At 53.7% G+C, this 25,278-nt stretch overlaps 2 protein-coding genes across 6 annotated transcripts in view; both read left to right on the top strand.

Annotated features, from left to right (window-relative positions):
* Positions 1 to 25,278, top strand: part of CAPN5 (calpain 5) — a 56,891-nt gene that overhangs the window by 28,929 nt on the left and 2,684 nt on the right. For 4 of the 5 annotated variants that reach the window (XM_053561847.1, XM_053561852.1, XM_053561850.1 and 1 more), the window contains exons 4-12: positions 14,516 to 14,724; positions 16,934 to 17,126; positions 17,951 to 18,144; positions 18,740 to 18,817; positions 20,188 to 20,383; positions 21,342 to 21,464; positions 22,650 to 22,846; positions 23,823 to 23,938; positions 24,487 to 24,623. In XM_053561847.1, coding sequence (XP_053417822.1) covers positions 14,516 to 14,724; positions 16,934 to 17,126; positions 17,951 to 18,144; positions 18,740 to 18,817; positions 20,188 to 20,383; positions 21,342 to 21,464; positions 22,650 to 22,846; positions 23,823 to 23,938; positions 24,487 to 24,623 — 1,443 coding nt within the window. The remainder of the gene's footprint in view (positions 1 to 14,515; positions 14,725 to 16,933; positions 17,127 to 17,950; positions 18,145 to 18,739; positions 18,818 to 20,187; positions 20,384 to 21,341; positions 21,465 to 22,649; positions 22,847 to 23,822; positions 23,939 to 24,486; positions 24,624 to 25,278) is intronic. The other variant, XM_053561851.1, reaches the window with a different exon arrangement.
* Positions 12 to 8,974, top strand: OMP (olfactory marker protein). The gene has a single exon (XM_053561853.1). The coding sequence runs from the start codon at positions 5,385 to 5,387 to the stop codon at positions 5,874 to 5,876; it is 492 nt and encodes a 163-aa protein (XP_053417828.1). The 5' UTR covers positions 12 to 5,384; the 3' UTR covers positions 5,877 to 8,974.

Below are 25,278 nucleotides of genomic sequence, written 5' to 3' on the forward strand. Positions count from 1 at the left end.
AAAGCCTGGTGCAGAGTATGCTGGGGATGTGGGGGTGTTCTTGCAGCCTGTGGTCCTCACTGCCAGACAGGTGCGGCCTGAATGTGGCAGATGAGGCTTTCTGAAAGCTGATGCCTGGATCCCAGCACTGGCTGAGCATCAGGATCGCCTTCTTTCACCCACCAGCTGGGGATCCCGGGGGCAGGTACTGGGAATCTGTGCAGCTCCCAAGGTGATTCTGATGCATCCCCTCCCTGCTGTTGGGGACTCAGTGTCCCTGGAGCCACTTGGTAGGTAACACATTTGTGAAATGTGGAAGCATTATGGAGATACTGCTAAGGAAGCTCAGGAGACCCCTGTCAGTCCCCTACTGTGTGATTTGGGTCAGTCACTGTCCTCTGGGCCTCACTTTTTCCAGCTTCCCAGCAGGGGTGGTCCAGACCACGCCCAGCTTCATAATTCCTGGTACCAAGCTGCTGGTGTTCTGGACCAGGGCTGAAGGACTTGAGTTGGAAAGTACGGGCTCTGGCCCTTCCAGTCCATCCTGTGGTGGTGCTCAGCAGTACTCAGAGCACCCTTTCTGGGGAGCTGGGAGGCTACAGTGGAACTGGACCCTTCATCTCTAGTAACGACAACAGGTAGAGATGCGCAGGTGTTGCCTCTTCCTCATCCCGCCCCTTCCTGTTGTCCCCAGGAAGGGACTGTCAGTGGCCTTAGGAGCACTGGGTATCTGAGTGTCCCAGGCTGACATTTGAGCCCCAGCCTTACCACTTGGTATTTTTGTAAGGGGCCTCAGGTTAGTTACTCATCTGCAAAATTAGAATGAGCAGAGTAGCGGTCTGTCTGGGTGTGGAGGGCTCCAAGTGCCTCCCGCAGTGTACTCACAAAGTGGTGCCAGTGTTCTGATTGCTAACACTTGTAGAACATGTGGGTGTTCTGTGCAAGCAGGGCACAGGAGCAGAGTGAGTTTTTCTCCTTGTCCTCAGAGGCATCCCTCCTCCGTCAGAGGGAGCTGTTGGGATTGTGGTAGGTGCCCTGTTCTCGTGTCTCCACAGCAGGGGTGTGACCCCACAAAGGTACCCCAGGGTGGACATCCCTGGGGCCAGTCCCTGATGGTCCTGCTATAAGGACCCTCAGGGCCTTGGCAAAGGCACTACAGTAGCCGATTCCTGGGGCATCTGAGCTGAAAGGGCCTAGCTTCCAGCCTTGCACTGGAAGGACAGCACCATGCCCTGACCCTCCCCTGGGCCTCGAGGATCATGAGCAAAATGATGTCACATGTGGCTCTCTGAGGTCAGTGCTCCTCACCCCATCCTGCCCTGTAATTACTTGCCTGTTTATCTGTCGTCTCCCCTCTCGAGGTGAGCTCCCCACGGGCAGAGCTGGCCCACGTTATATCTTCCCGCTAAGTCCAGCAGGGACCTGGCACAGAGGAGACTGGAGAGTTTTGGGAATGGCTCCCTCTCCAAATTCTTGGGCCCAGCTACTGACCAGCAGCTCCACACTGGCCTTGGTGCCCCAGACCTCCTGACTGCTCTGGGTCCTCCCCTGGGAGTGGGCTGGCTGTCAGCTATAGGTGAGAGACTCTGCTGGCTGTGTGTCCCTCCCCCAGCCTGGCCCCAGGGACTTCTTGATGCAACTCCCCAGCTGGCCAGTGGGAGAGCCACCCAGGACTCATGGCAGGAGGCCTGTCTGTGATGCTATGCCACCTTAAGCAGGCCTGTGTTTATCTCTGGGCCAAAGGTCCCCGCTGTAGGGCCTGGGGGCACTTGGCCTGACTGGTCATGGAGGCTGCCAGGGGGCAGGGGCCAATCTCCAGCAACTTGGGTCCATGGGGAGCTGAGTGCTCTTGGCTAATTGCACTCTGCCTCCTGCGCTGCTGTGGCAATAGCCCCTGAGTCCTGGAAGGAGTGGGCCCCAGGGAGCTCATTATTGTGCCTTACCTCCTCTTCTGTCCCCACTGGAGGCCCTGTTTGTTGTCACCCCTCACCTTGTGGGCCTGTTGCCCTTCAGGGCCTCCCTGCCTCACCCTGTTTTCTCCATGGAAGGGCGTTGGGGCTGTTGGGCACCTCTGCCCCATGCCCTCACCCCCACTCGGGGGACACGTCAGACTCAAGGCCACCACACCTTAAACATATGCTCCTCCAGGAAGCCACCTTTACCCCCTTGTCCTTGAGGCCACCTGGGGTTTGTGCATACAGGATTTGAAGCCACCCAGACCTGGGTTTGGTTTTTGCTGAGTCCCTTGCTAGTTGTGTGTTGACTTTGGGCAGGTCCCATTCTTTCTCTCCTCAGTGTAAACCTGACCTTCCCAGCTCCCAGCCTTGTGGGACGATTAAGGAAGCCTGAGGAGGGCAAGCCCTTAGCCTTTAGTGGCCTGCTGCAATCCGTAATTCCCTCCCCTTCCCCTCCATGGACTCCCACCTAGCTCTATGTCCTGCCAGACACTTCTTGGCAGTGGGCCCCCTCTCCGCGGGGATCCCTGGTGAGGGCATTATGGCCTCCTGACTTCACTGTGTGCTCCCTGAGGGCCAGGCTGTGCACGGCAGGAGACCAGGGTTTATGCACCTGAAATCAGGATGTGACAGTTTGGTTGAGCATTGCCTTCAGCTAGACCTGGTCTGGTCTCAGCTAGACCCAAGGTCCCTGTGACCTCACCTCCCTAGGGCCGGACACAGTTCTGGGCCTGGGGGCAGGTCTGATGCCTGCTCTGAGCCAGGTGTGTCTGGTTCTGGGCTTGGGCCCAGGCCCTGTAAGTCAAGCCTCTGACCCAGGAAAGCATGAGAGTGGCCAGAGTCCCAGTCGAGTGTCTGGGGAAGCAAGGGCTAGGGTGGGCAGTGCTGGGCAGGGCCTGGAGAGCATTTGGAGGCAGGGCCAGGTTGTCTTTTAGTTCCATTTAAGCATGTTTCCCCCTCTGTCTCTGCCCTTGTTATGTGGGGAATTTGTGCTTTTCAGTTACTTGGCAATTCACTCACCAGGTGTTAGTTGGGCACCACAGTAGATAGTGATGACAGAAGATTTGTAAAAGTACAAAGTATAAAGGAGCCTAAGGTTATCATTATTCACAAACGGTCCACATGAAGGGTTTTCTATATTTCCTTCTAGTCTTTTTTCTATTTGAGGTTAAAGAGAGTTTTTTTGTTTGGTTGGTTTTCCTGTTTATATGCAAAAATTAGCAATCACATATGTAAGTTTGGAGTTTGCACTTCTCTGTATTTCTACAGCCTGCCTTCCAGCCTGTGGTGGGTCTGTGGACATCATCAGGCCCAGCCCCCACCTGCAACCTCCTGCTCCTTCCTGTCTCCTTGGCCACAATGCTTAGTGCACCTCTCCTCCAGATGTTCGTCCCTCCCCTCCCGCACTGGCCTTCCTCTGGCTCCCATCACCTCGCCCTCCACCTTCAGTCTCCTGCCTGTTGGTGCCTCTCTGCCCCGGTGAAACCAGGCTCTCCCCAGGGGCCTTGTGCCCTGGGTCCTCATCCCTCAGGGTCCAGAAATAGGGGTTCCTCTTCCCCTGTGCTGCTTCCAGATGTGACTCCCTCATGCACACGCCTGGCTCCTGCCCACCACTTGTCCCCCTCCACCACCACCCCCAGCCCACTGTAGTGTTGTCCCCTGCCAATCAGTGGTCCTGGCTGATCACCCAGGCACAGGAGGCCTGCCACCTCCACTTTCCCAGCCTTTTCTACCCCAAGTATTGCTGTTCCCCAGGGATTACTGTGTCTGTGTGCCAACACCCTGCTGTCTTCGCCCTCACCTTGTTACTATGGTGTCTGTTCTTGGTTTCATCTCCAGCAGCCTTCACTTTCAGCCACCTTGGTCACTTGCTGCCGTAGTTGTAGCCCTGGCCTGGGACTAGAACTGCTCTCCCTGGAGGTCTTTAGTCAATGGCTCCATCTCTCTGACCTTATCTCCCAGGCCTCTTGCTCCCTCCCTAGTCCAGACACACCTGTCCCTAAACCTCATTTTAGCCCCAGCCAGTGCCCATGTCCTGTCTCCCTGCCTGTCCACCTTCCTTTTGTCATACTTGGGCCCCACGGTCCATCACTTCAGTCGTTCCCTTGTCAGCTGTCCACTCACTCAGCAAGCACCTCCAAGGCCTTCTGTGTGGTGTGGCCTGTGCTGGTTGCTGGCTTATACACCACAGGCAAACGCTAAGCAAACCTACAAATAAAAAGCAAAATCCAGTGCTGGGAAGGATGGAAACACCTCTTTCCTGTGGAGCAAAGAGAAGCCCCATTGATTTACTTAGCCTCCATCTGGCAATTGACTGTGCTAGACCCTTCAGATTATTTTCAGTTGTTACAACTTGGCCTGTGACTCTGTCCTCTTTTCTGTGTGTGGCATGTTGTGGCACAGGCCCCTTTCCCCCACGCCCGTGCACAGCTACATTCACACACTCCAGTTCTTCCATTTGCCCATATATAATAGCTGAGCTCCTGACAGGCACTGGGGATAGAGGCATTTGCCAGATTCTTCCTCGGCCTTAGGTCTCCTGGGGGGAACTGAAGTTCAGTGCAGGTGGAACATCTGGTGGGATTTTAGTAACAGTGAAATCTGGTCCTGTTGTGGTTAGGGTGGAGGCAGGGCTAGTAGGCCAAAGCCTTTTAGGTCAGTGATTCTCAAAGCACATCCTGGGACCAGCAGCGTGAGTGTCACCTGGGAGGTTGTTAAAAATGCAGGTGTTCAGGCTCATCACCTGTTAAATAAACAACTCTGGGATGGGGGCCAGGTGATTCTGATGCTCAAGTATAAGAAGCTGGGGTCTAGGTGAGAGATGATGGTGGCTGGGCTGAGGTCCCGACAGTGGGAATGGAGGGGAAAGTTCCAGGCCACTTCAGAAGCAGAATTGACAGGCCTTGGCACTTGAGTGTGGAAGAGTCAAGGGTGGCTCTATGGTTGGCTTGGGTGACTTCAGACATCAAATCAGCAGGGCCCTCTTGGGCCTGAGCTCTCCCACCACTCCTGGCAGCCTTCGCCTCTCCTCTGTGCCTCCAGTGAGTGCACACTGCCCTCCGCCCTCCCCTACCCTGCCTGTGAAGTGCTCCTGTCTTCATGAGCAGGCCAGCTCCCAGCTGTCCCTGGTAGTCAGGGTGGTTGCCACAGCAGTTGACATCAGCATTCTGGTCCCTGTGGAGCCTGCCACCCTCCTGTCTGCCCACAACACCTGCATTATTGCTCCTGCAAGGAGCAGAGATGAGGCAGGTGGGACCGCCCACACCCCCTGTTTTAAGAACTGGGTGGGGCTGAGAAGGGCCAGTGGCAAAGAGGGGAGGAGATAAGGGGAGGGCAGAAGGGGGAGTGAGGCCCCCCTCTGGTGGCCTCTTCTCTTGGCAGCCAAGGCCGCAGCCCACTTGGCTCCTTGACGTTGGTGGGAGCAGCAGCAGCAGCAGCAGCACTTGGGCCATGGCAGAGGATGGGCCGCAGCAGCCACAGCTGGACATGCCGCTGGTCCTGGACGAGGACCTGACCAAGCAGATGCGTCTGCGTGTGGAGAGCCTTAAGCAGCGTGGGGAGAAGCGCCAGGATGGTGAGAAGCTGCTACGGCCAGCCGAGTTCGTGTACCGCCTGGATTTCATCCAGCAGCAGAAGCTGCAGTTCGACCGCTGGAACATTGTGCTGGACAAGCCAGGCAAGGTCACCATCACAGGCACCTCGCAGAACTGGACGCCTGACCTCACCAACCTCATGACACGCCAGCTGCTGGACCCCGCAGCCATCTTCTGGCGCAAGGAGGACTCGGAGGCTATAGATTGCAACGAGGCCGATGCCCTAGAGTTTGGGGAGCGTCTGTCCGATCTGGCCAAGATCCGCAAGGTCATGTACTTCCTCATCACCCTTGGCGAGGGGATGGAGCCTGCCAACCTCAAGGCCTCTGTGGTTTTTAACCAGCTCTGATGGCAGCTATTTGTCACTGCCCCTCTTCTTGCCCATCTGCCCTCTCCCCTGCCTGTACCTCCTGTCCCCCAGGTGTGTTTTGAGGGACATTCTTCTAGTTGTTCAGCCTATACCTGGCTTGGCCCAAGGCCCCCTGAGTCCCATGTTCTTCCTTCTTTCCTTTTCCCTGGTGCCAGCACGCCAGCTCACAGGAGGAAGATTTCAAGGCTCTGTAGTCTAGAAGCTGGATTGGTTGCCGCTGCTGCTGCTATAAACTGTAGAGGCCTGGTCGGAGCTAGTGTGAGCAGGTGGGAAGGCTTCTCTCTGCCTCATTGTGAGGAAGAGAGAGAGAGACCAAAAAAGAACGAGCGATCCAAAGAACCAGCCAGCCATCTTCCTCCAGAGATGGGGAGATGGAGACAACAGGAGCAGCCTCCCTGGGGAACCCAGAGAGCAGCCTTGCTGCCCAGCTGCCTAAGCGCCCTTCAGTGAAGCCTGTGTTGAGATGTCAACACCCAGCCCGAGGACCGTGGAAAGCACTTCTCCTGGCACCAGCCTGGTGTGGTCCACGACGCCTCAGCCATCCTCAGGACGTGGGGCAGGGTTGCTGCATGGGTGGATTAGGCAGTGGGGAGTGGCTGCATTCTGGAGGCTCGCAGGCTGGGCTCTGGCTCTTTGGGGCATGACTTCAGGGGTGAAGTGGAGGGGAACACATGAAGAGTCCCATGGAGATCTATCTATGTATGTAAATGTACATATTGAGAGAGCATGCTATATTCATACAGATATATTCTAGAAGTCTATACCTGGCCTGTGAACAAATCTGATTTTAGTTATCTGTTGTTTAATTGCTGCTGGTTCTGGGGTGGCTCTTAGCAGGGGCTTGGTCCTGATGACCTTGGGAGAACTTCCTGAACTAGGATACTCTGAGGTTCATATAGCAAAACAGGGAGCAGTTTAGTGAAGGAGTTCCACTGCTGGGGAAAGCTGGATAGAGGGATTCTAGGGCCCAGGAGTTGGACACAGTGGTTTCTCTGGTGTCCCCTGCTGGGAAGTTAGGTTTTGAGCTCACAGGTCATGGAAGGCGAGTGTTTCATCCTGAAACATCTGTTGGCATTTCTTGGGCTTCTTTAATGGAGCTGAGGAGTATAGTCAGGGAGGACTGGTGGGCAGTTATGATGGCTGATGGTCAGAAGGGGCTGGGGGTGGCAGTGGGGTGATGGCAGAACACAGCCCTCTGAGGTCATCAGGTGGAACCCACTCTCCAAACAGACAGGGAAAGACGGGCGCAGTCATCAGCAAACTCAGTTCTGGCCCCAAGCCTCATTCTCATTCACACTACACAGGCCCAGTGAGCCCCCTTTGAGCTGGGGGACTGACCTGCCACCTGACATCAGCAAGTGCCCCTAATACCCTGTCTCAAGGCCAGCCCTGTTTTGTTCCTGGCCAACCAGGGACAAAATGCTCATGACATTTGCTCTCAAAAGGCAGAGTCAGTGGGACACAGATGCACCAAGGGCTGGAGCTGGGGCTGCTGGGGGGGCACGTCCCTACCTTGGAGGCACGTGCAGGAGATTCTGTTGGTGGGAGGTTGGCTGTGGGGCGAGCTCTGGTCCTTTCTCAACTCACAGCTCTGGGGCCTGTTCTGGGATGTTCTTGAAGTCCCATGCTGCCTGCCTTGTTCTCTGCTATGACTGCAGAAGCCAACCTGCCTTTTGCCTTTTTACTTGACCTCTCCCTGCAGCTCTGGGACCCTCTTAGTCCAGACTGTCTGTCTCTCACACTGCTTCACCCTATCTGCCCCTAGTAGGTCTATGGCCCCTGGGGGCTGCGTGCCTCTGCTGTGCCTGCTGTGGGTCCCCAATAAAGCCCATGTGCGCTCTCAGTGATGTGCAGTCTCTTGCTGTGAGTCCCTCCCCCACCCTCTCCCCACCAGGAGGCCTGCCTGGTTTCTACCCTCAGGCCCTGAGCCCTTTCCCACACGCCCCACTCCTCATCCCACGCCTGCAAGGATGAGGCCCAGAATAGTCAGTGGCTGGTCAAGGCCAGGATTGGGTTTTACTGGGTCTCTCTATGCCCAGCCAGGAACCACCTCCCCTATTTCTCCATAGCCTCTGATCTGCCTCTGTAGAGGGTGTGGAGAGAACCATGCTGAGCCACAGGGAGGCACCAGGTTTAGTCTAGCTTCTGTCACCAAGTTGTGTGTGTCCTCAGGCAGCCCCGGGCCCTCTTCCAGCCTCAGACTCTGAGAGGGAACAGCCTCTAGCCTTCTCTAGTGAAATCCCTTCTAGCCTTCTCTTTGGGGTCATTAAACCCATGACCGATGGGGCTATGTTGGGCACTGACACAGGCCACCTCCCCTTGTTTCCCCTTGGTCTACGTAGCTCTACACAGAGGGCAAGGAGGAGGTGAGTTTTGGGTGTGAGTGGACCAGGCTCCGGGCCAATAGGTCTGTGACCCCATGACACTGGTCCCCAGGAAGGGCCTGCTACATGCCCCTACCCCACCTGAAGGCCCAGGTTAGGCAGCTCCTCCCTGGAGACAGGTTGATCCCTGCCTCAGAGGCTACATTTGTGATTTTCCTTGGGAATGAACTGCTTCAAACACCCCCATCCAGCCAAGACTCAGAGTCCTGCAGAGCAGTTGCAGCCACCACATTTTCCTTCCCTCTGTGCAGCCCCCCACAGCATCCACAGAACCTTCCCAGCCTACACCTGGTTCTCAGGAGTCTCTACTCCCCAACATTTCTCTTCTGAGCTTGTTCTCCAGACACTCCTGGAGGTGTGTGGGGTGGGATGGGAGGGTCAAGGCAAAGGACCCAGCCCTCTTCTCTCATATAGCAGTGGGGGCCTGGCCCTCTCCCCAGAGTGCAGGGAAGGGGACGTGAACCACAAGGTGAAGAGACCTGGCAGTATAATGCAGGGGTATGGGGCCCAGCCCCTCCACCCCACCCAGCTATGTGACCCTGGGGGACCTTGGAGTCTATTTCCTCATCTGTGAGTTGAGGCGAATGGTAGTGCCTCCCTCCTAGGCCTATTGTGAAGATCAAATGAGTCCATGCTAGTAAAGGGCTCAGCTTCTCAAAGCTGGCACACGGGCACCCTCTCTGGGTTTGTTCATTACTTCCTGGTCACCGTAGAAATGTGGTCTCACTTCTTTTTTTTTTTTTTTTTTTTTTGTAGAGACAGAGTCTCACTTTATGGCCCTCGGTAGAGTGCCGTGGCGTCACACAGCTCACAGCAACCTCCAACTCCTGGGCTTAGGCGATTCTCCTGCCTCAGCCTCCCGAGTAGCTGGGACTACAGGCACCCGCCACAACGCCCGGCTATTTTTTGGTTGCAGTTTGGCCGGGGCCGGGTTTGAACCCGCCACCCTCGGTATATGGGGCCGGCGCCCTACTCACTGAGCCACAGGCGCCGCCCGTGGTCTCACTTCTAATTATTTGAAGGGGGTGGTGGTTAGGAGGAGTGTAAGGTTCTGAGAGGTGAAGTGAGGCCAGTGCTTAAGGCAGCAGTGGTGTGGGATGCAGAGATGGGCTGCTGCTAGGCCTGGCTCTCCTGGGCATTCATGAGGGCACACGTTCTTCACCACCGTCATCAGGATCAGGATGGCCCACTGAGGGGAACTTTAACCCTCACAGTATAACTGGGGAGCCACAGGCTCAGGGGGAGGGGCTACACCAAGGCTGCAGGTACCTGCCCAGGTCTCTCACTGGCCCCTTTGCAGTGCGTCAGCCACCCTGGTCTCTGGTGAGTCAGGGGGGCTCTGCTCCCCAAGGAAGCAGAGGTGGCCCAGGCCTTCCTGGCCTCTTCCAGTTATGGTACCCCAAACTTGGGGGCTTTGAGACTCTTGAAATTACAAGCTGAGAATTTAGGAATCTCAGAGACTCGGAACCAAAGACCCATGAAGTTCTTGTGGCTCACTTCCCCCAACTTGGGTGACACAGGAAACCCCCTGTAGGTCCTCATTCCTCAGCCCCACCAGCATGGTTTAGAACTATTCTGCGCTGGACCCTCTGGGTTCCCAGGTAGAAATCTGAACGTTCACTCCCCATCCCCCACGTCCACACATGGATTTACACAAACACACAGGTCCTGAGCAGGGCCGTCTCCTCCTCTCTGTTGCAGCTGGGCAGACAGAGTCCTGTCTGCCACTGCCCCACTGGAGTACAGGTGACAGTCCCCAGGGTAACCCCAAGAGCCGGGGAGACTAGGGGTGCTAAGATGTGCCCGTGAGGGGGCCCCTGAGGTTTCTGGGCCTGTTCTGTGATGGGTGGCCATTAATGGAGCACATCCCAGGGTGGGTGTAAAGGAGGCTCCAGACCCCACACATCCTTGCATTGTTACCAGGTCAGCCCGAGTAAGTAAGCCAAGTACCTTCTGAGATTTTCCTTCCTCCTCTTGGGAAGGAGGTTTATCAGGTCAATTCAGCTCACACCCAACCAGGGTTTTCAGACTGTTGTGTGAATGCACACACAAGTACTCCATGTACCAGCACGGATGGCCCCTGCCATGTGCAAGTCCTGAAGGCGGGGTAGGTAGATGAGAAAACTGAGGCTCAGAAAGGTGGCTCAGTTGACACTTAAGTCCCTGCCACCCACTGCAGTTGGTCATGTGGTATTGTGTATAGGTCACGGGCCAGTTAGGAGCCATACTGTGGCCAGCATTGGCTATTTTCTTCCCAGAATGACTCTAGCCAGCTTTGGAGCTGGGGAAGGCTCAGGGCTGCATGCTGGGATCTGAGGATGAGTCCAACTTATCCCCCACCCAGGAACTTCTCCAGTGATCAGGGAAAAGAGAAGGAGCTGCCTGATAGTACCTGGGGCAGGGAGCTTGGCAGGGAGGCCCCTGAGAGCAGCTGCTCAGCCAGCCCTCGAGGGGTAAGGGAAAGGGATGTGGGCAGAGCGAGCCATGTATGTGCAGAGTTGAGGTGGCGTGAAGCATCATGGGTGTTTACTGGTTGTGGTAGATTCCTGTGAATCCAAAAGGCTGAGAGCTGCCAGACCAGGCTGTGGTGTCCGTGGTGATGGGCATTTCAGCCACAGCAGCACAAGGGGAGAGTGCAAGGTAATGAGCTCCTTGTATCCAGCCCTTGTGGTCAACAATTATTGACTCATGGCCAATCTTGTCCTCCAGACAGAGAATCGTGTCTGTAAGTAAACATTTCTGTCTGCATCTCTGAAAGACAAGGATTCAGTAAAAAATAAACAAAATAACCACATTACCAATATATAACTGTAACATTTTAAAGTAATTCCCTAATATCATCAAATAGGCAATAAGTGTTCTAATTTCCCATTTGTCATAAATATACATACACTTTACAGTTTGTTTATTTGAATGAGATCCAAATAAAAGTCCACTATTATAGCAATAGGTGAATTGCTCTTTTAGCTTTTTTTTTCTTTTCCAATTTATTTATGGAAGAAAGTGGGTTGTTTGTCCTGTGAGATTGACCACTGTCTGGATTTTGTTGCCTGCATCCTGTTGGTGACATTTAACACGTTCTTTGTCCCTTACATTTGCCATAAAATAGGATTTAGCTCTAGAGGGTTGATGGGGTTTAGGTACAAATGTTTTCTGACATGACTGTTCAGGAGGCACGTAGTTATCTCTGGTACCTCTCTTTTCTGATGTTAAAAGTCACTGGTGATCATTGCCTAAATCCATTAATTCTTCAGTGGTTACAAAATGGTGTTGGTCTTATGTTAATCATTTCTTCTTCCTGTATTGGCTGGAATTCTTTTCCAGATAAAGACTTCCTTTCCTCTGCTATTTGATTACCCTGTGGGACAGTTGGTATACAAAAGCAAGATAAATGCTTGATTCTTTCAATTTCCCAGTTTCAAAAACTTGAGTTGAAAAACCCTCCTCCAATAGTGACAAAGAGTTTTTGTTAAGTATCATTTTGATCCATGACTTTGAATATACTTGATGTGTTTTAATCCATTGCAGTTATTATCCTTATGGACGCTGGTTCCTGAATCTTTTGTCCTGGCCCTGGGAGCCTGTGATGGCTTCCTCCATGGCATGCCCAGATATGGTTTGGGAGGTTTTTTTGGTAGGCGTGTTCCTGTGGCTGGCGGCAGAGGGGATGAGAAGCAAGAAGACTGGCCTAGAGCCCACCCCGTGCCAGTTCCAATGGCTGTGATGCAGGAGGGCAAATTAAGGCCCTTGAGGACCCCTGACTCCGCATCCAGCCCCTGGAGCCTCATTAGCTACTTCTTGCACCACAGAAGGCTCAGAGCCAAGCCCTGAGTTTGGCTAATGATCCTCCTGAGGCCCCAGCAGCACCTCCCAGCACCCTGCCAGGGCTGTCCCCTCTCCCTCCTGCGCAGTTCAGAGCATTCAGAGCAGGGCAGGGTAGGGGGCAGTGGCCAGGCCCGTGTTCTCAGTTAGGACTCCCTGTTGCTCTGTGCTCTTGTGAGGACCTCAGCCTTCTCTCCTGTGCAGGGGGGACAGTAAACCCCATCCTGCATGTGGCCCATTTTTGATACTGCTTTCTGTCCTGACAGAAAAGTAGGGAGAGAGCATAAGGAGTCAGGGCAGAGGCTGGCTGGTCATCATTACTTAGAAAGGACACAGACATGGACATGACTGAAAAGGATGATAAGGAGGTCAGGGAAAGGAACCAGCCAGTTCTGAGCCCTTGCTGGGTTCTAGACACGGTGCTTAGCTGTGAAGCCATGGATTTGAATCCTGCCTCTGTCACCTGGGCCCCTGGGCAGCCTTCCGCTAGTGACTTCCTATATTGTTGTTGCAAAAGCTTTTCGTAAGGCTTAGGATGAAACAGTAACAGCCTGGCCGCGCACCTCATAGGGCTCCATTAGTGGAGGCAATGCCTCTCCCTGTGGTTAGCGTTTTCATTTTCTTGGTCTCAGATGTCCCACTAGGGAGCATTTTCCTTTGCCAACATCCCTTTGATAGTAAGAGGTATATAAACAGAAGCATCCTTAATGAGTGTTGGGGGTGGGAAGTGACTGTGGCGTCTGGCTGAAGTCTGTGTACTTAGGATGGGGCAGGCCTCCTGGTGCCTCTTCAGCCCCTCTGCCTGAAACCTGGGTGCCCACCCCTTATATGTGGGAGGTTTTCTTCTAGCAGGAGGTGATTGTGGTCTGGATGGGGCTCAGCCCCACTTGGTCCCTTGCCCAGAGGGCCAGCACGACTCGGCAGGTGAGGCGTTTTCCCTGCCCTGCCCACCTCCTGCTTCTCAGGTTGCCTCTCTTTGTCCTCATCTGCCTGGGGGTTGCCCTCTGCCAGCTCTCAGGGTGCCACTGCTGGCCTCCCCTGTAAAGCCCACCACACCTTCCTCCCACCTCCCTGCATGTGCCTGTGTCAGCCTCAGCACTTTGCCTCTGTGTCTGCCTCTCTCACTAGGCTGGGAGCCTCTTGACGTCAGGGACAATGTGATTCATCTGGGTCCTCAGTGCCCAGTGTGTGGCTGGGCAGACCTGGGTTTGAATCCTGGTTCCAAAGAACAAGTATATTTTGTAGCTATGTGTTCCTGGACAAGTTACGTGCCCTCCTTGAGCCTTAGTTTTGTCATCTGTAAAGTAGAGATGGACAGTAACAATCTACTCATGGGGTGATTGTGATAATCCATGGCTGTCACAGGCATGGGACCTGGCATTTCCAAGGTGCTTCATAAATAATAAATATTATTGGAGTCCAAATAATACCTGTGAATTTGTTCGGTCAACATGTGTTTGCTAAGCATGCTATCTGGGCCAGAGGTAAGGCCTGGGCTGGGTGTTGGGTGTATAGCGGTGACCAAGACCAATATGGCCCTGCCCTCATAGAACTGACATTCCAGTGATATCAGATGTTGAGGTCAATGTCACACAGCTATTAATTATAACTCAGTAAGCTAAGTGTCTCAGATTAGAGGGTCCGAGGGCCCACTTTGAAGAGTCAGGGAGGGCTTTCTAGAGGAGGAGGATTGACACTGAAGGATGAGGGGAAGTCAGCTGGGTGAAGAAGAGGAGGAAGAGCAGGTGTGGAGTCCCTGACCAGAGAAACCCTGGAGCAGGGAGGAGCGGGGGGGGCTGGTGTATGGGAGGTAGAGACATAAGGCTGGGAAAGCCCGTTAGGTTTGGGCCTTATTTTCCAGGGAGGTGACAGAGTCAGGCTAGTTTGCTGCTGTGTGGGCCAAGGGCAGAGGTAGCCGCAGATGCTGTTGCAGTGTCCCAGGGCAAGGAGATGGGGGATTGGGCCAGAGTGGCACCAGGGGGATGCAGAGGAGGAGACGGTTTCAGGAGAATGTAGCTCAGATCCATCTGATTGGATGGACAGAGGGCAAGTGACGAGGCCAGTGTGGCCTCCAGCTTCTGGCATGGGCTAAGTGGGTGAAGGGTGGCACCGTTCAGCAGGAAGAAACTCGTGGTGGATATGGATAGATGTCTCAGGGGAGGATGCAGGAGGCAGAATCTTAGAAGGACACAGCTGGAGGGAGCCTAAGGAAGAGATCTCCAATCCCGGCAGAGATGGGGAACCTGAGGCCCCGAGATGAGGACTCACCCAACACTGGTTTGTGGCAGAAATGGGACTTGAAACCAGTATTCCCTTCTGCTCTGATTCCCTGGAGGTGTGTACTCCATTTTCTTAGGAAGCCACATGTACCCTTCACTGTGTCCCCATCCTGCCCCTGCTCCCCCAACTCAGGTCATCCCAGACTGGAAAGAGCAGGAGTGGGACCCCGAGAAGCCGGACGCCTACGCAGGCATCTTTCACTTCCACTTCTGGCGCTTTGGGGAGTGGGTGGACGTGGTCATCGATGACCGGCTGCCCACGGTCAACAACCAGCTCATCTACTGCCACTCCAACTCCCGCAACGAGTTCTGGTGTGCTCTGGTGGAGAAGGCCTATGCCAAGTAGGTGCTGGCAGTGGGCAGGGGAGGGTGGCAGTGATGGGCTCCACGCGGTGTTCCTTTAGCCAGGGCCCCAGGCACAGAAAAGTGAAGGGCTGGTCAAGACACACAGTGTTCTTAGAGCGCAGGCCCAAGGGCATAACCCTCTGAGTTGATGCTGGATGGATGGAGGCCTGGACTCCAGGAGGGGAGGAATGGTTACTTCATACAGAAGACGGAGGCCCAGGCACTAGTCCTGCAGGTAGCCAGGGCCTCCTGGAAGCCACTGAGCTGCCACTACCCTTGGTGTAGATTCCTCTTCTCCTGAGCCAGGGGCCTTGTGTTTTGTTTTTTGTTTTTTTAGAATAGCTGATTATTTTGAAAGCGTCATATTCACTAATTTCTTTTTCGAGACAGGGTCTCATTCTGTCACCCTGGGTTGAGTGCTGTGGGGTCATGGTTCACGGCAACTTCAAACTCTTGGGCTCAAGCGATCCTCTTGCCTCAGGCTCCCAAATAGCTGGGACTATAGATTTTTTGTTTTTTGCTGTTTTTCTTTTTAAAGTTTTATTATAATGAAATATATAAGACATAATATTTCTCATTTTAACTATGTGTAAGTTGCAGTTCAGTGGCATTGATTTCATTCACACTGCTGTGGGCCATCACCACTATCTACACCCAGAACTTTTTCATCATTCCCAACAGGAGCTCTGTGCACATTAAACAGTGACACCCCCCCCAAGCTCCTGGGAACCCCCATTCTCCTTCCTATGAATTTGCCTATTCTAGGTCATATAAGTCATACTTATTCATATAAGTGGAATAAGGGGAAGGTTGTTCACTTAGCATAATGCTTTCAAGGTCCATCCATGTTATAACGTATACTAAAATTTCATTCCTCTTTATGGCTGAACAGTATTCCACTGTACGGATATGTATATGTATATCTGTATGTGTATATCCTAGTTTGTTTATCCAGTCATCTGTTGATGGCAACTGAGTTGCTTCCACCTTTTGGCTATTGTGAATAATACTGCACAAACACGTGTGCAAATGTCCGAGTCTCTACTTTCAGTTCTTTTTAATAGACACCTATGCATGGATTGGCTTTTGATGAACTGCCAAACTGTTTTCCATAGTGGCTGCACCATTTTATGCTTTGTTTTTTACATTATTTACTTTTTAAGTTATAAAATAAATACATGCTTATCCTAGCAAATTCAGAAAGTGTAGAAAACCATGAAGAAGCTAATGAAAGTCTCCCATATCTTGCAATTCTTCCAGCCCTCTGCTTTGCCCTGCCATGTTTGGGGCCATCCGACTTTCCGGGACTCCTTCACTGTCAGTGAACAGCTTGGCTCATGATGGCTCAAGGCCCTACCCCTGCTCTGTACTCAACCTTTCCCACCACTGGCAACTTTCTTAACATCTCTGATGCATTTTTATGTGTAGGTAACTTTACAAAACGTGTTGCTGTGCTGTGGGCACGTATTTTCCACAGAGCGTGTAGTGCTGTATCTCTTACTCCGCTTCTCTCATTTGCATTCAGCACTATGCCTTGATCACCACAGGCCTTTTCCTACTCATTTAAATAAGAAGCCTGCACTGTGTACCCAGCATCGTGTATGTCACACATGGTAGATGCTTAATAAATATTTTAAATGAATTATTTAAACATACTTGGATTCTGACTGTGTTGCTTTTTCAAACATGATAAGCCCTCACTAGCATTTTCCCACCACCGCAGGGATGCTTTTCCAGTGATTTCCCCCATGGCTGCTTAGTGTTCTGAGTGGAGGTACAGCACGAGTTTTACAAACCAGTTCTCTATTGCTAAACATTTTGGGTACTTCTGCGTTTACATCATTATAAATCATGTTACTTATCCAATATTAGTGTGTAAAAGAAATATGAGCTAACGCTTTTGAAAATATTGCTGTATTTTTGGACATTTAGTTTACAAAAGTGGAGCTGCTAAGGCTTAGGGCAATGTGAGCCATAAGATGGTGTGTTTCAAAAAACAAAAAAGAAAAAGACGGTATGTTTTAGTGGAACAAATATTGGCCCAGGAATCAAGACCTGAATTCTAGTTTTGGCTCTGCTGTGGCCTGCTGTGTGACCTTAGCAGTTTGTTTGACCTCTTTGAGTTTCAAAAATCAGCCCTGTAAGGCAAAGAATTCAGACCTGCTGGGAAGCGTGAGCTGGGAATCCTTTCCACATTGCTCTCCAGGCTGGCAGGCTGCTACCAGGCCCTAGATGGAGGCAACACGGCAGATGCTCTGGTGGACTTCACGGGTGGTGTTTCTGAACCCATCGACCTGACTGAGGGTGACTTTGCCAATGATGAGAACAAGAGAAACCAGCTCTTTGAGCGTGTGTTAAAGGTGCACAGCCGGGGAGGTCTCATCAGCGCCTCCATCAAGGTGAGAACACGGGCAGGTCCCAGGGGTGGCTCCTCCCCTTCACTCATCTGACCAGGATGGGAGGTGGATGTGATATGCCAGGCCAAACCCATGCCCAGTCAGCTCTTAAAGCCCGACCCTCAGTCTCGTGGGGGAGTGGAGAAATTGGAAGGTGCAACTCCCTCCTTAGTGCTGGGCAATACAAGTTGAAGACCCCTATCCTGACCCCTAGGTTGCCAAATGTCTTTCTCACACCATTCAAGCCCAGCCTCTTTTTCTGACCCCCTTGGGTTATGAATGTCTATGCAGCTGAGAGGCCCCTGGGAAAGGGCAGGGAGCCCTGCTGGGTGTGGCAGAGGGCTAGGTGCTTCAGGAGGATCCTGATTTTCCTGACATCTTGTGCTTGGGATGGGAAAGCCGGAGCTCGGGAAGGCAGAATTTGAGCCCAAGTTTAACAGACCCTGTGGTATGCTGAGAAACTGGCTTTCTGGGGAAATGAAAAGTCCATCATTATAGAATTTGCTGACTTCTGTGTATAAACACCCCCACCATGGTTGATTTCTAGCTCCCGGTGCTTAGCAACCAGCTCCAGCACACCCCAGGCTGACCCCCGGCAGGTGCCTTCCTTTACTACAGACTGCTGCCCCTGTGGGGTTAGTAATGGTCTGTGTGAACATCACTGTTCTAATCACGGCAGAGCAAGGACTCAGCTTCATGTAGGGCCGCAGTCCCCATCCTGGCCTGGAGGGGGTGGTGTGGCCCCCTGGTTCTAACTCCAACCTGAGTCCCACCAGGTGTGGGTTCCAATGTGGCCCTGCCTCACTGGGCATTGTGTCTTCCCATAGGCAATGACGGCGGCGGACATGGAGGCCCGCCTGGCATGTGGCCTGGTGAAGGGCCATGCATACGCCGTCACTGATGTGCGCAAGGTGCGCCTGGGCCACGGCCTACTAGCTTTCTTCAAGTCAGAGAAGCTGGACATGATCCGCCTTCGCAACCCCTGGGGAGAGCGGGAGTGGAACGGGCCCTGGAGTGACACGTGAGGCCTGGGACAGGGGTGCAGGCACAAGGCCCAAGTACATGGACAAAGATGGGGTGGGCTTCTTGGAGGAGGTGGGCCTGGGGCTGGGCCTTGAAGGATCTGTGGGCAGGCTGACATTGGGAAAAGAGAAAGGGGACTTACTTTTGAGTGGGTGTATAGGAGGCACTGACCTATGGGGGACATAGAGACCAGTCTGGTGAGTGAGTCGGGGAGGGAACAGGGAAGAAGGCCACTGCGGCGAGTGAATGGGAGCAAGCTAAGCTCATGGCCCTGGTGAGGCCAGGAGAGGCATAGAGCCCAGGTGCCCAGTGAAGGAGTCCCCTCCACTGGGCGTGTGCCTCCTCACCCACAGCCTGCAGCTCTGCCTTCAGCCCATCTGGGCCCTGGCATGGTGGCAGCCCATGGTTCCCTGTGAGAAGGGGCTGATGGGGTTTATGGAGAGGGACTGGGTGTGGCCCTGGGTATCCCTAGCCACACTGCCCTGCTGGAGGCCTGGTACTAAACCACCCTGCCTGCCTCCTTGCCGTTGTTGGCTGTCCTGGTGGGTCCTCTTAGATGGCTCCCTGTCCCCTTCCTGGCATTCACATTCCAGCTCAGAGGAATGGCAGAAAGTGAGCAAGAGTGAGCGGGAGAAGTTGGGTGTGACTGTGCAGGACGACGGCGAGTTCTGGTGAGTGTGTGTGCCCTGGGTGTCCAGGGCTGAGGGGTCTCCCATGGGTCTGGCAGGGAATGTTGGGTGGGAGTTAGGAGCCAGGCCTCTAGCACAGGCCACTTCTTCAACTTGCTATTTGTCCTTGGACAAGTCACACCATCCTCTGGGACTTTATTTCCTCCTCTGTAAAATTAGTTGGGCCATAATGGGCCCTTTCATTCCCACAATGTTCTGTACCCACATGAGGGGACTTGGGCTGCTCTGGCACCCAAGCTGAGACCTTGGCAGGCTGGCCAAGATGCCAGAAGGTAGGGGGATTGACCAGAGGGCCGGGGTCTGCTGGTAGCCTGATTGCTAAGAAGGGAAGGGGAGAGGTGCATGGAGGAGCTGCAACATGGGGTGCAGAATAGCCTTGGTGGGCAAAGAGTGACCTGGCCCAGAGGTGAGAAAACACAGCTAGGTTTTTGGGAAGAGTAAGTTCACAGAAGAGAGGGGAACTTAGGAGACACATGGGTGGGGGTAGGCTGGGAAGATGGTAGCAGCCCAGATTGAGGAGACTACCAGTCACTCCTACAGTTATCTAACCTGCATTTGGTCCTGACAGTGAGCCAGGCTCAGAGTCTTTCTTAAGCATAACACTTGATATGAAAACTCAGCTACTTCCTAGAGGGGTACGGGGCATCCAGCGTGTGCTGGAGGCCATGAGGGTCCTCAGGCAGGGCAAAGGCAGATGACAGTGTTCCTGTTGTCCCATGGAGGACCCCTCCTGCAGGCATTAGTGGAGCCGCTGTAGGTGGCCTCTCAGGCCCTCTGGTCTGGGCCTGTGTGCGAGATTCTCTTTGCCAGTCTGGCTTAGGGCAGCAAAACCTCTCTCTAGAAAGGGCTTCTTTATACGGCCTTACTCGTACTTGTTAACACTTAATACACTTCCCCCTACCCCGCCCAGGCCCCTGGAGCTGTGCACAGAGCATGTGACCACAGTGATGCCCTGGCCACTGTAGCACGCTCACCGTAGGATTCCTGCCACCAGCTGATTCAGGCCTCATCCCAGCCATGGCAGATAGAAGCATGCTTTATAAACTGTAGAGGGCAGCACACATTCGTTATTAAGCATAACGGCGGCCTTTGCCAGCTGGGCCGTCTGATGAAAGTTGTACTATGTGCTTTAATCGCATTATTAATCCCTGCACTAGCTCTGCGAGGTAGGAAGCTATGGTTAGATTCACCCCCATTTTACAAAGGAAAAAGCTGAGGCCAAAAGAGCAGTTACAGGTCCGGCACGCCACACCCGTGCTCCTGTGTGGGCATGCGTGCGGAGTGTGCAGAGCCCGCAGGCTGGTGGGCCTGGGCCCAGGGGAGTGACTGACTCAGCCCCTTCCCATGCCCAGGATGACCTTCGAGGACCTGTGCCAGTACTTCACCGACATCATCCAGTGCCGCCTGATCAACACGTCCTACTTGAGCATCCATAAGACATGGGAGGAGGCCCGGCTACGCGGCGCCTGGACACGGCACGAGGACCCGCAACAGAACCGCAGTGGGGGCTGCATCAACCACAAAGAGACCTTCTTCCAAAATCCACAGGTGGGCATTCTCAGGGACCCTACTCTGTCCTGCAGCCGCCGTGGGGGCCCTGCCACTGTCCTGTCAGGGACGCCTGCGTGATCTTCGGTATATCCCTATCCCTCCCTGGGCCTCAGCAAACCCATCTGAGGGATTAGATGGGCACATTGGTTCTGCCCAGGGGTCATGAAGGCCCCCAGCCTCACAGTGGAACCTGCAGATGGTAAAAATAAGGAAAGTGCAGGCTGAGAGACTCACGAGTGTCTTGTCCTGACTTAAAGGAACATTTAGAGGCTGACCTAGGGACTTAACCCTTGTTTCTTTTTTTTTTTTTTTTTTTGTAGAGACAGAGTCCCACTTTATGGCCCTCGGGAGAGTGCCGTGGCCTCACGCAGCTCACAGCAACCTCCAACTCCTGGGCTTAAGCGATTCTCTTGCCTCAGCCTCCCGAGCAGCTGGGACTACAGGCGCCCGCCACAACGCCCGGCTATTTTTTGGTTGCAGTTTGGCCGGGGCCGGGTTTGAACCCGCCACCCTCGGTATATGGGGCCGGTGCCTTACCGACTGAGCCACAGGCGCCGCCCTTAACCCTTGTTTCTACCCAGCACTTCTGTCCCTCCTGGGGACTTGGCCAGGTGGGGCTTCCCCACCATGACTTCTGTCCTGTAGCTTCCTCAGATATGACCCGTGTGGCGGCTTAGTCTTCATGCTTGACGCGCCTTTGTTCAGCACCATCTGTGTGCGGGCTCTGAGCTGCATATCCACCGTCTCACAGAGCTTTCTCAGCCTCATGCAGGGTCGCCATTGTACACTCTGATGGGTCCGTCTCACAGAGGAGGGACTGAGGCCCACAGAGGATGTTCAAGCCTCTTGGGTACCTGGCTCAAGTTCCAGAGTCCACGCTTCTCTGGGAGCCAGCCTCCCATCTTTGGCACAGTCTCACTGCAGTCTCTCTCTCTCTCCTTGGCCATTTCTGCAGTACATTTTTGATGTCAAGAAGCCAGAAGATGAAGTACTCATCTGCATCCAGCAGCAGCCGAAGCGCTCTACCCGCCGGGAAGGCAAGGGCGAGAACCTGGCCATTGGCTTTGACATCTACAAGGTGGGTCAGCTAGCGCTTCTGCTGTGAGTGAGGATAGCAAGGGAGCTGGAGTTTGGTTTGCCTGTGCCTAGAGAATACTCCGGAACACGTTAGTCACTGCCATCAGTCCAGTGCCCTGGCCATCATGGCTAACATTGTGCTGATGCTATGGGTCCTGTCTGGAATAGCCATAGAGAACTTCTGTGGAAGTTCTCAGCCTGACTTCTTTCTGCCCAAGACCCATAGCCAGGGCTGTTCAATGGATGAGGAAGGGGAGGATAGCTGGTGGTTAGGGCAGAGGTCTGAAAAGTCCTGGCTGTCTTCTGGGCCCCACTGCTTCTGCCTCAGGGCTCAGGGCTCAGGGCTCAGGGCCTCTGGCAGCTCCTGCAGCCTCCTTGCATTGGAGGCCTTGCTGGGCATAGGGAGGAGGCCTCCTTGGGCAGAGGCAGGCATGCTGACCCAGCCACTGCCCTGGTCTGGAACCTGAGGCCTTCTATATGTTGAGATGTCCAGTATGTGGTGAAAGTCCACATAGCAGGTTCCTAGACGCTGGTCAGGCTGTAAGAGCTTAATAAAGCCACAGGATATGCCAAGGGCTTGATCCATACTTAGTTCCTGGCATTTGATGTGCTTGATCATGTCATGGGAATTTGAGCTGGTACATTCATTGTGTATTGACATGACACTCGGTTGTGACTTTGGCATGTCCTGATCTTCACTAGTGCCACTTCATTATCATGGCATTGACTTTCAGGATTGTCTAGCATGACCTAGCATGGACACAGGCTGTGATTCTGGATGATCCTGATACTTGGTTCTTTAGTGACAGAAACCTGTGGGCATTGTTGCCCAGGGGCTTCCTGTGGCAACCCTACATTTTAAATAGTGTTTATTGAGATATAGTTCACAGACTATACAATTTTCCCATCGAAAATGTACAACCTGTTGTTTTTAGTGTCACCACAGAGTTGTACAACCATTACCACCATCAGTTTTAGAGGATTTCATCACCCCCAAAGAAACCCACTCCCTCAGCCTCCCCCACCTACTCTCATCGACCCCTCCCTTGGCCCTAAGCAAACACTGAGCCTCTGCTGCCTCTAAAGGTCTGCCTATGCTGAATGCTTCATGTAAAGGGAGCCTCTCGCCCCTTTCGCGGTGGTGTGGTGGGGGCTCTGGTGGCCCAGCCCCTCGCATCCCCCACAGGTGGAGGAGAACCGCCAGTACCGCATGCATAGCCTGCAGCACAAGGCCGCCAGCTCCATCTACATCAACTCCCGCAGTGTCTTCCTGCGCACCGACCAGCCCGAGGGCCGCTATGTCATCATCCCCACCACCTTTGAGCCAGGCCACACTGGCGAGTTCTTGCTCCGAGTCTTCACTGATGTGCCCTCCAACTGCCGGTGCGTGGGGACTGGGAAGGGTAGGGAGGGCGATGTCCGCACTGGGCTGACCTGAACCCTGAGCCCCAGAGATGGTCAGTGTGTGCCCGAGGAGGGGAGCTTTCAGCTGCCCAGAGGCCACCAGTGCCATCTCCTTCCTCTCTCTCCTATTCCCTTGTCCCAGCATCTCTGGCCATGTCTATGCTTCTCATATGTGCACTGCACTCCACAGTTTACAAAGCTTTCGCTCATCTCATTTGATCTTCTCGCACCCGTGAGTGAAAGGCCTGACCCCTCCACTTGAGGGATGAGAAGAGGGGATTAGGTTGGATGGGTTTTCCAGGATCGTGCAGCTAGTGGTGGAGGCGGGCTGGGCCACCCAGCCTGTCTTGTGCCAGGGTCATGGTCTTGTCACCACAATCCCCTGTCCCATGGTCCAGAAGACTGCTGAAATCATCCCTGTCTTTGCTGGGGTGCAGACCCTGTAGGTCCCACACTGCTTCCCCACCTTGGTATGCAGCCTAGTCTCAGTGTCTCCAGAAGGATGAGTGAGGCCTGCCCACATGCCAGACCCAGGAGGTAGCTTGTGGTGTGGTAGAGCCAGGTGACCCTGGGCCCGCCACTTCCCAGCTATATGGGCAAGTCTTTCACCTGGATAAAGCTGTTTCTTTCTAATCTGTATTGTGGGTGTGATGATAGTTGCTGTTTGCCAGGGTTTTGTGAGGATTAGGAGTCATACCTGCAGTGCCTGGCAGGTACTCAGTAAATTATTTTCCTTTGGGGGAAGAAACGGTACCCTCGCTAGGGATAAAGAAGGCGGGAACCTTGTGGGAGTGAGATGGTTGGGGGCTGCCCATGGAGATGTGCCCAGGACTAAATAAATATCTGGGCTAAATACTGCTCCTCTTTCCCCTCTACTTCTTGAAACTTTGTTTCACCTTCTGTCCCCCTGGTGCTCCTGCATCACTGCCCACCTGGCTCCCCTGCCTCATAACAGGGAACTGCGCCTGGATGAGCCTCCCCGCACCTGCTGGAGCTCCCTGTGTGGTTACCCCAAGCAGGTGACGCAGGTACATGTCCTGAGGGCTGTTGGCCTCAAGGACTCCCCAACAGGTGAGCTCTCCCAGAGAAAGCCCTCTGGCTGGCTTGTCCCCATGCCTTGTCCCTGCCAGTGTTGATGCCAGCCTCGAGAGCTCTTCTCTCATTTAGCAAGTTAGCCATCTTTTCCTGACTTCGGCTGTATGCCCAGCCATCCATAGAGAGAAGCAGGTCTTCCTCCTTCTATCATAGTGCTCCCAATGCGATGGGGCAGCCAGATACAGGAACAGACAGCTGGGAGGGAAGGTCTGGGAAGTTTTCCTGGAGAAGGTGGCTTTTTCCAAGTTGAGGACATCCTTGATGGACAGCCTGATTTTATAGAGGGTTGGGGAGAAGGGTACTCTGGGTGAGGGAAGAGCATGGGTAAGGCCTGAAGGCTGGAGATGACCAGTGTGCCCTGCAGGGCTGCCATCTTGGAAGTTAAGGGGCCCTAAAGTGGGTCAGGCTCCAGTCTTCCCTTCTGAATAACTGAGCTCAGGTGGGCATCTTGCTCCCCAGCTCTCTGTCCCATCTGGGCCCTGCTTCTGCCCAACCTCTCCCCATCTTCCACTCCTACTCTCTAGGGGCAGACTCTTATGTGATTATCAAGTGTGAGGGGGACAAAGTCCGCTCGGCTGTGCAGAAGGGCACCTCTACACCCGAGTATGACATCAAAGGTGTCTTCTACCGCAAGAAGCCGGGCCAGCCCATTACTGTCCAGGTGAGGCCACCTGTTCGAAGGGCCCCCAGCCTGAGGCTTCCTCACTCAGAGGGGCAGGGACCAGGGGGCAAGAGCCTTTGATGGGGACCTAAGCATGCTGGCTCTGGCTGTCCCCTCTAACCCCTGAGGTGGCCTTGGGAATTCTCTTGTCTGCCTTTCTATGGGTGGGAATGTTGGTTAGCCAGCATGACTCTGGACCAGCAGGGCCAGGCTCCTGGCTGGGGAGACTCTCTGTGGTCATTTCTTCACCCAAAGCCAGTGGATCCACCAGAAATATTCCACTGAGATGAGATGTGGTGGATATGGTTGTACCCTTAAGAGCCTTGAGCAGGGCTCAGAAAGCAAGTGTGTTTGGGCATTTTCTTCCTTCTCCTCCCAGCCCAGGGTGGCTGGTGGACAGTGATTTGTGCTCACTAGGAAAATTCTCTGTCCCACCTTAGTCATCGTCTTGCTGGGTGAGAAACCATCTGTAAACACTCAAGTACCCCAGGAGAGCCACTGTAGCTTTTCTAGTTTCCCTTAACACTGGGTCTCACTGGATCAAATCACAGACTCATAGATATTGGGGCTGGAAGGACCACTAGGGGCAGTTGGTCCAACCCTCATATTAAAAATGGAGAAACTAGGGCAGGAGGCATTTCACTTGTCCAAGTTT

This window comes from Nycticebus coucang, chromosome 14 (genome assembly GCF_027406575.1).
Source record: "Nycticebus coucang isolate mNycCou1 chromosome 14, mNycCou1.pri, whole genome shotgun sequence".
NCBI lineage: Eukaryota > Metazoa > Chordata > Mammalia > Primates > Lorisidae > Nycticebus > Nycticebus coucang.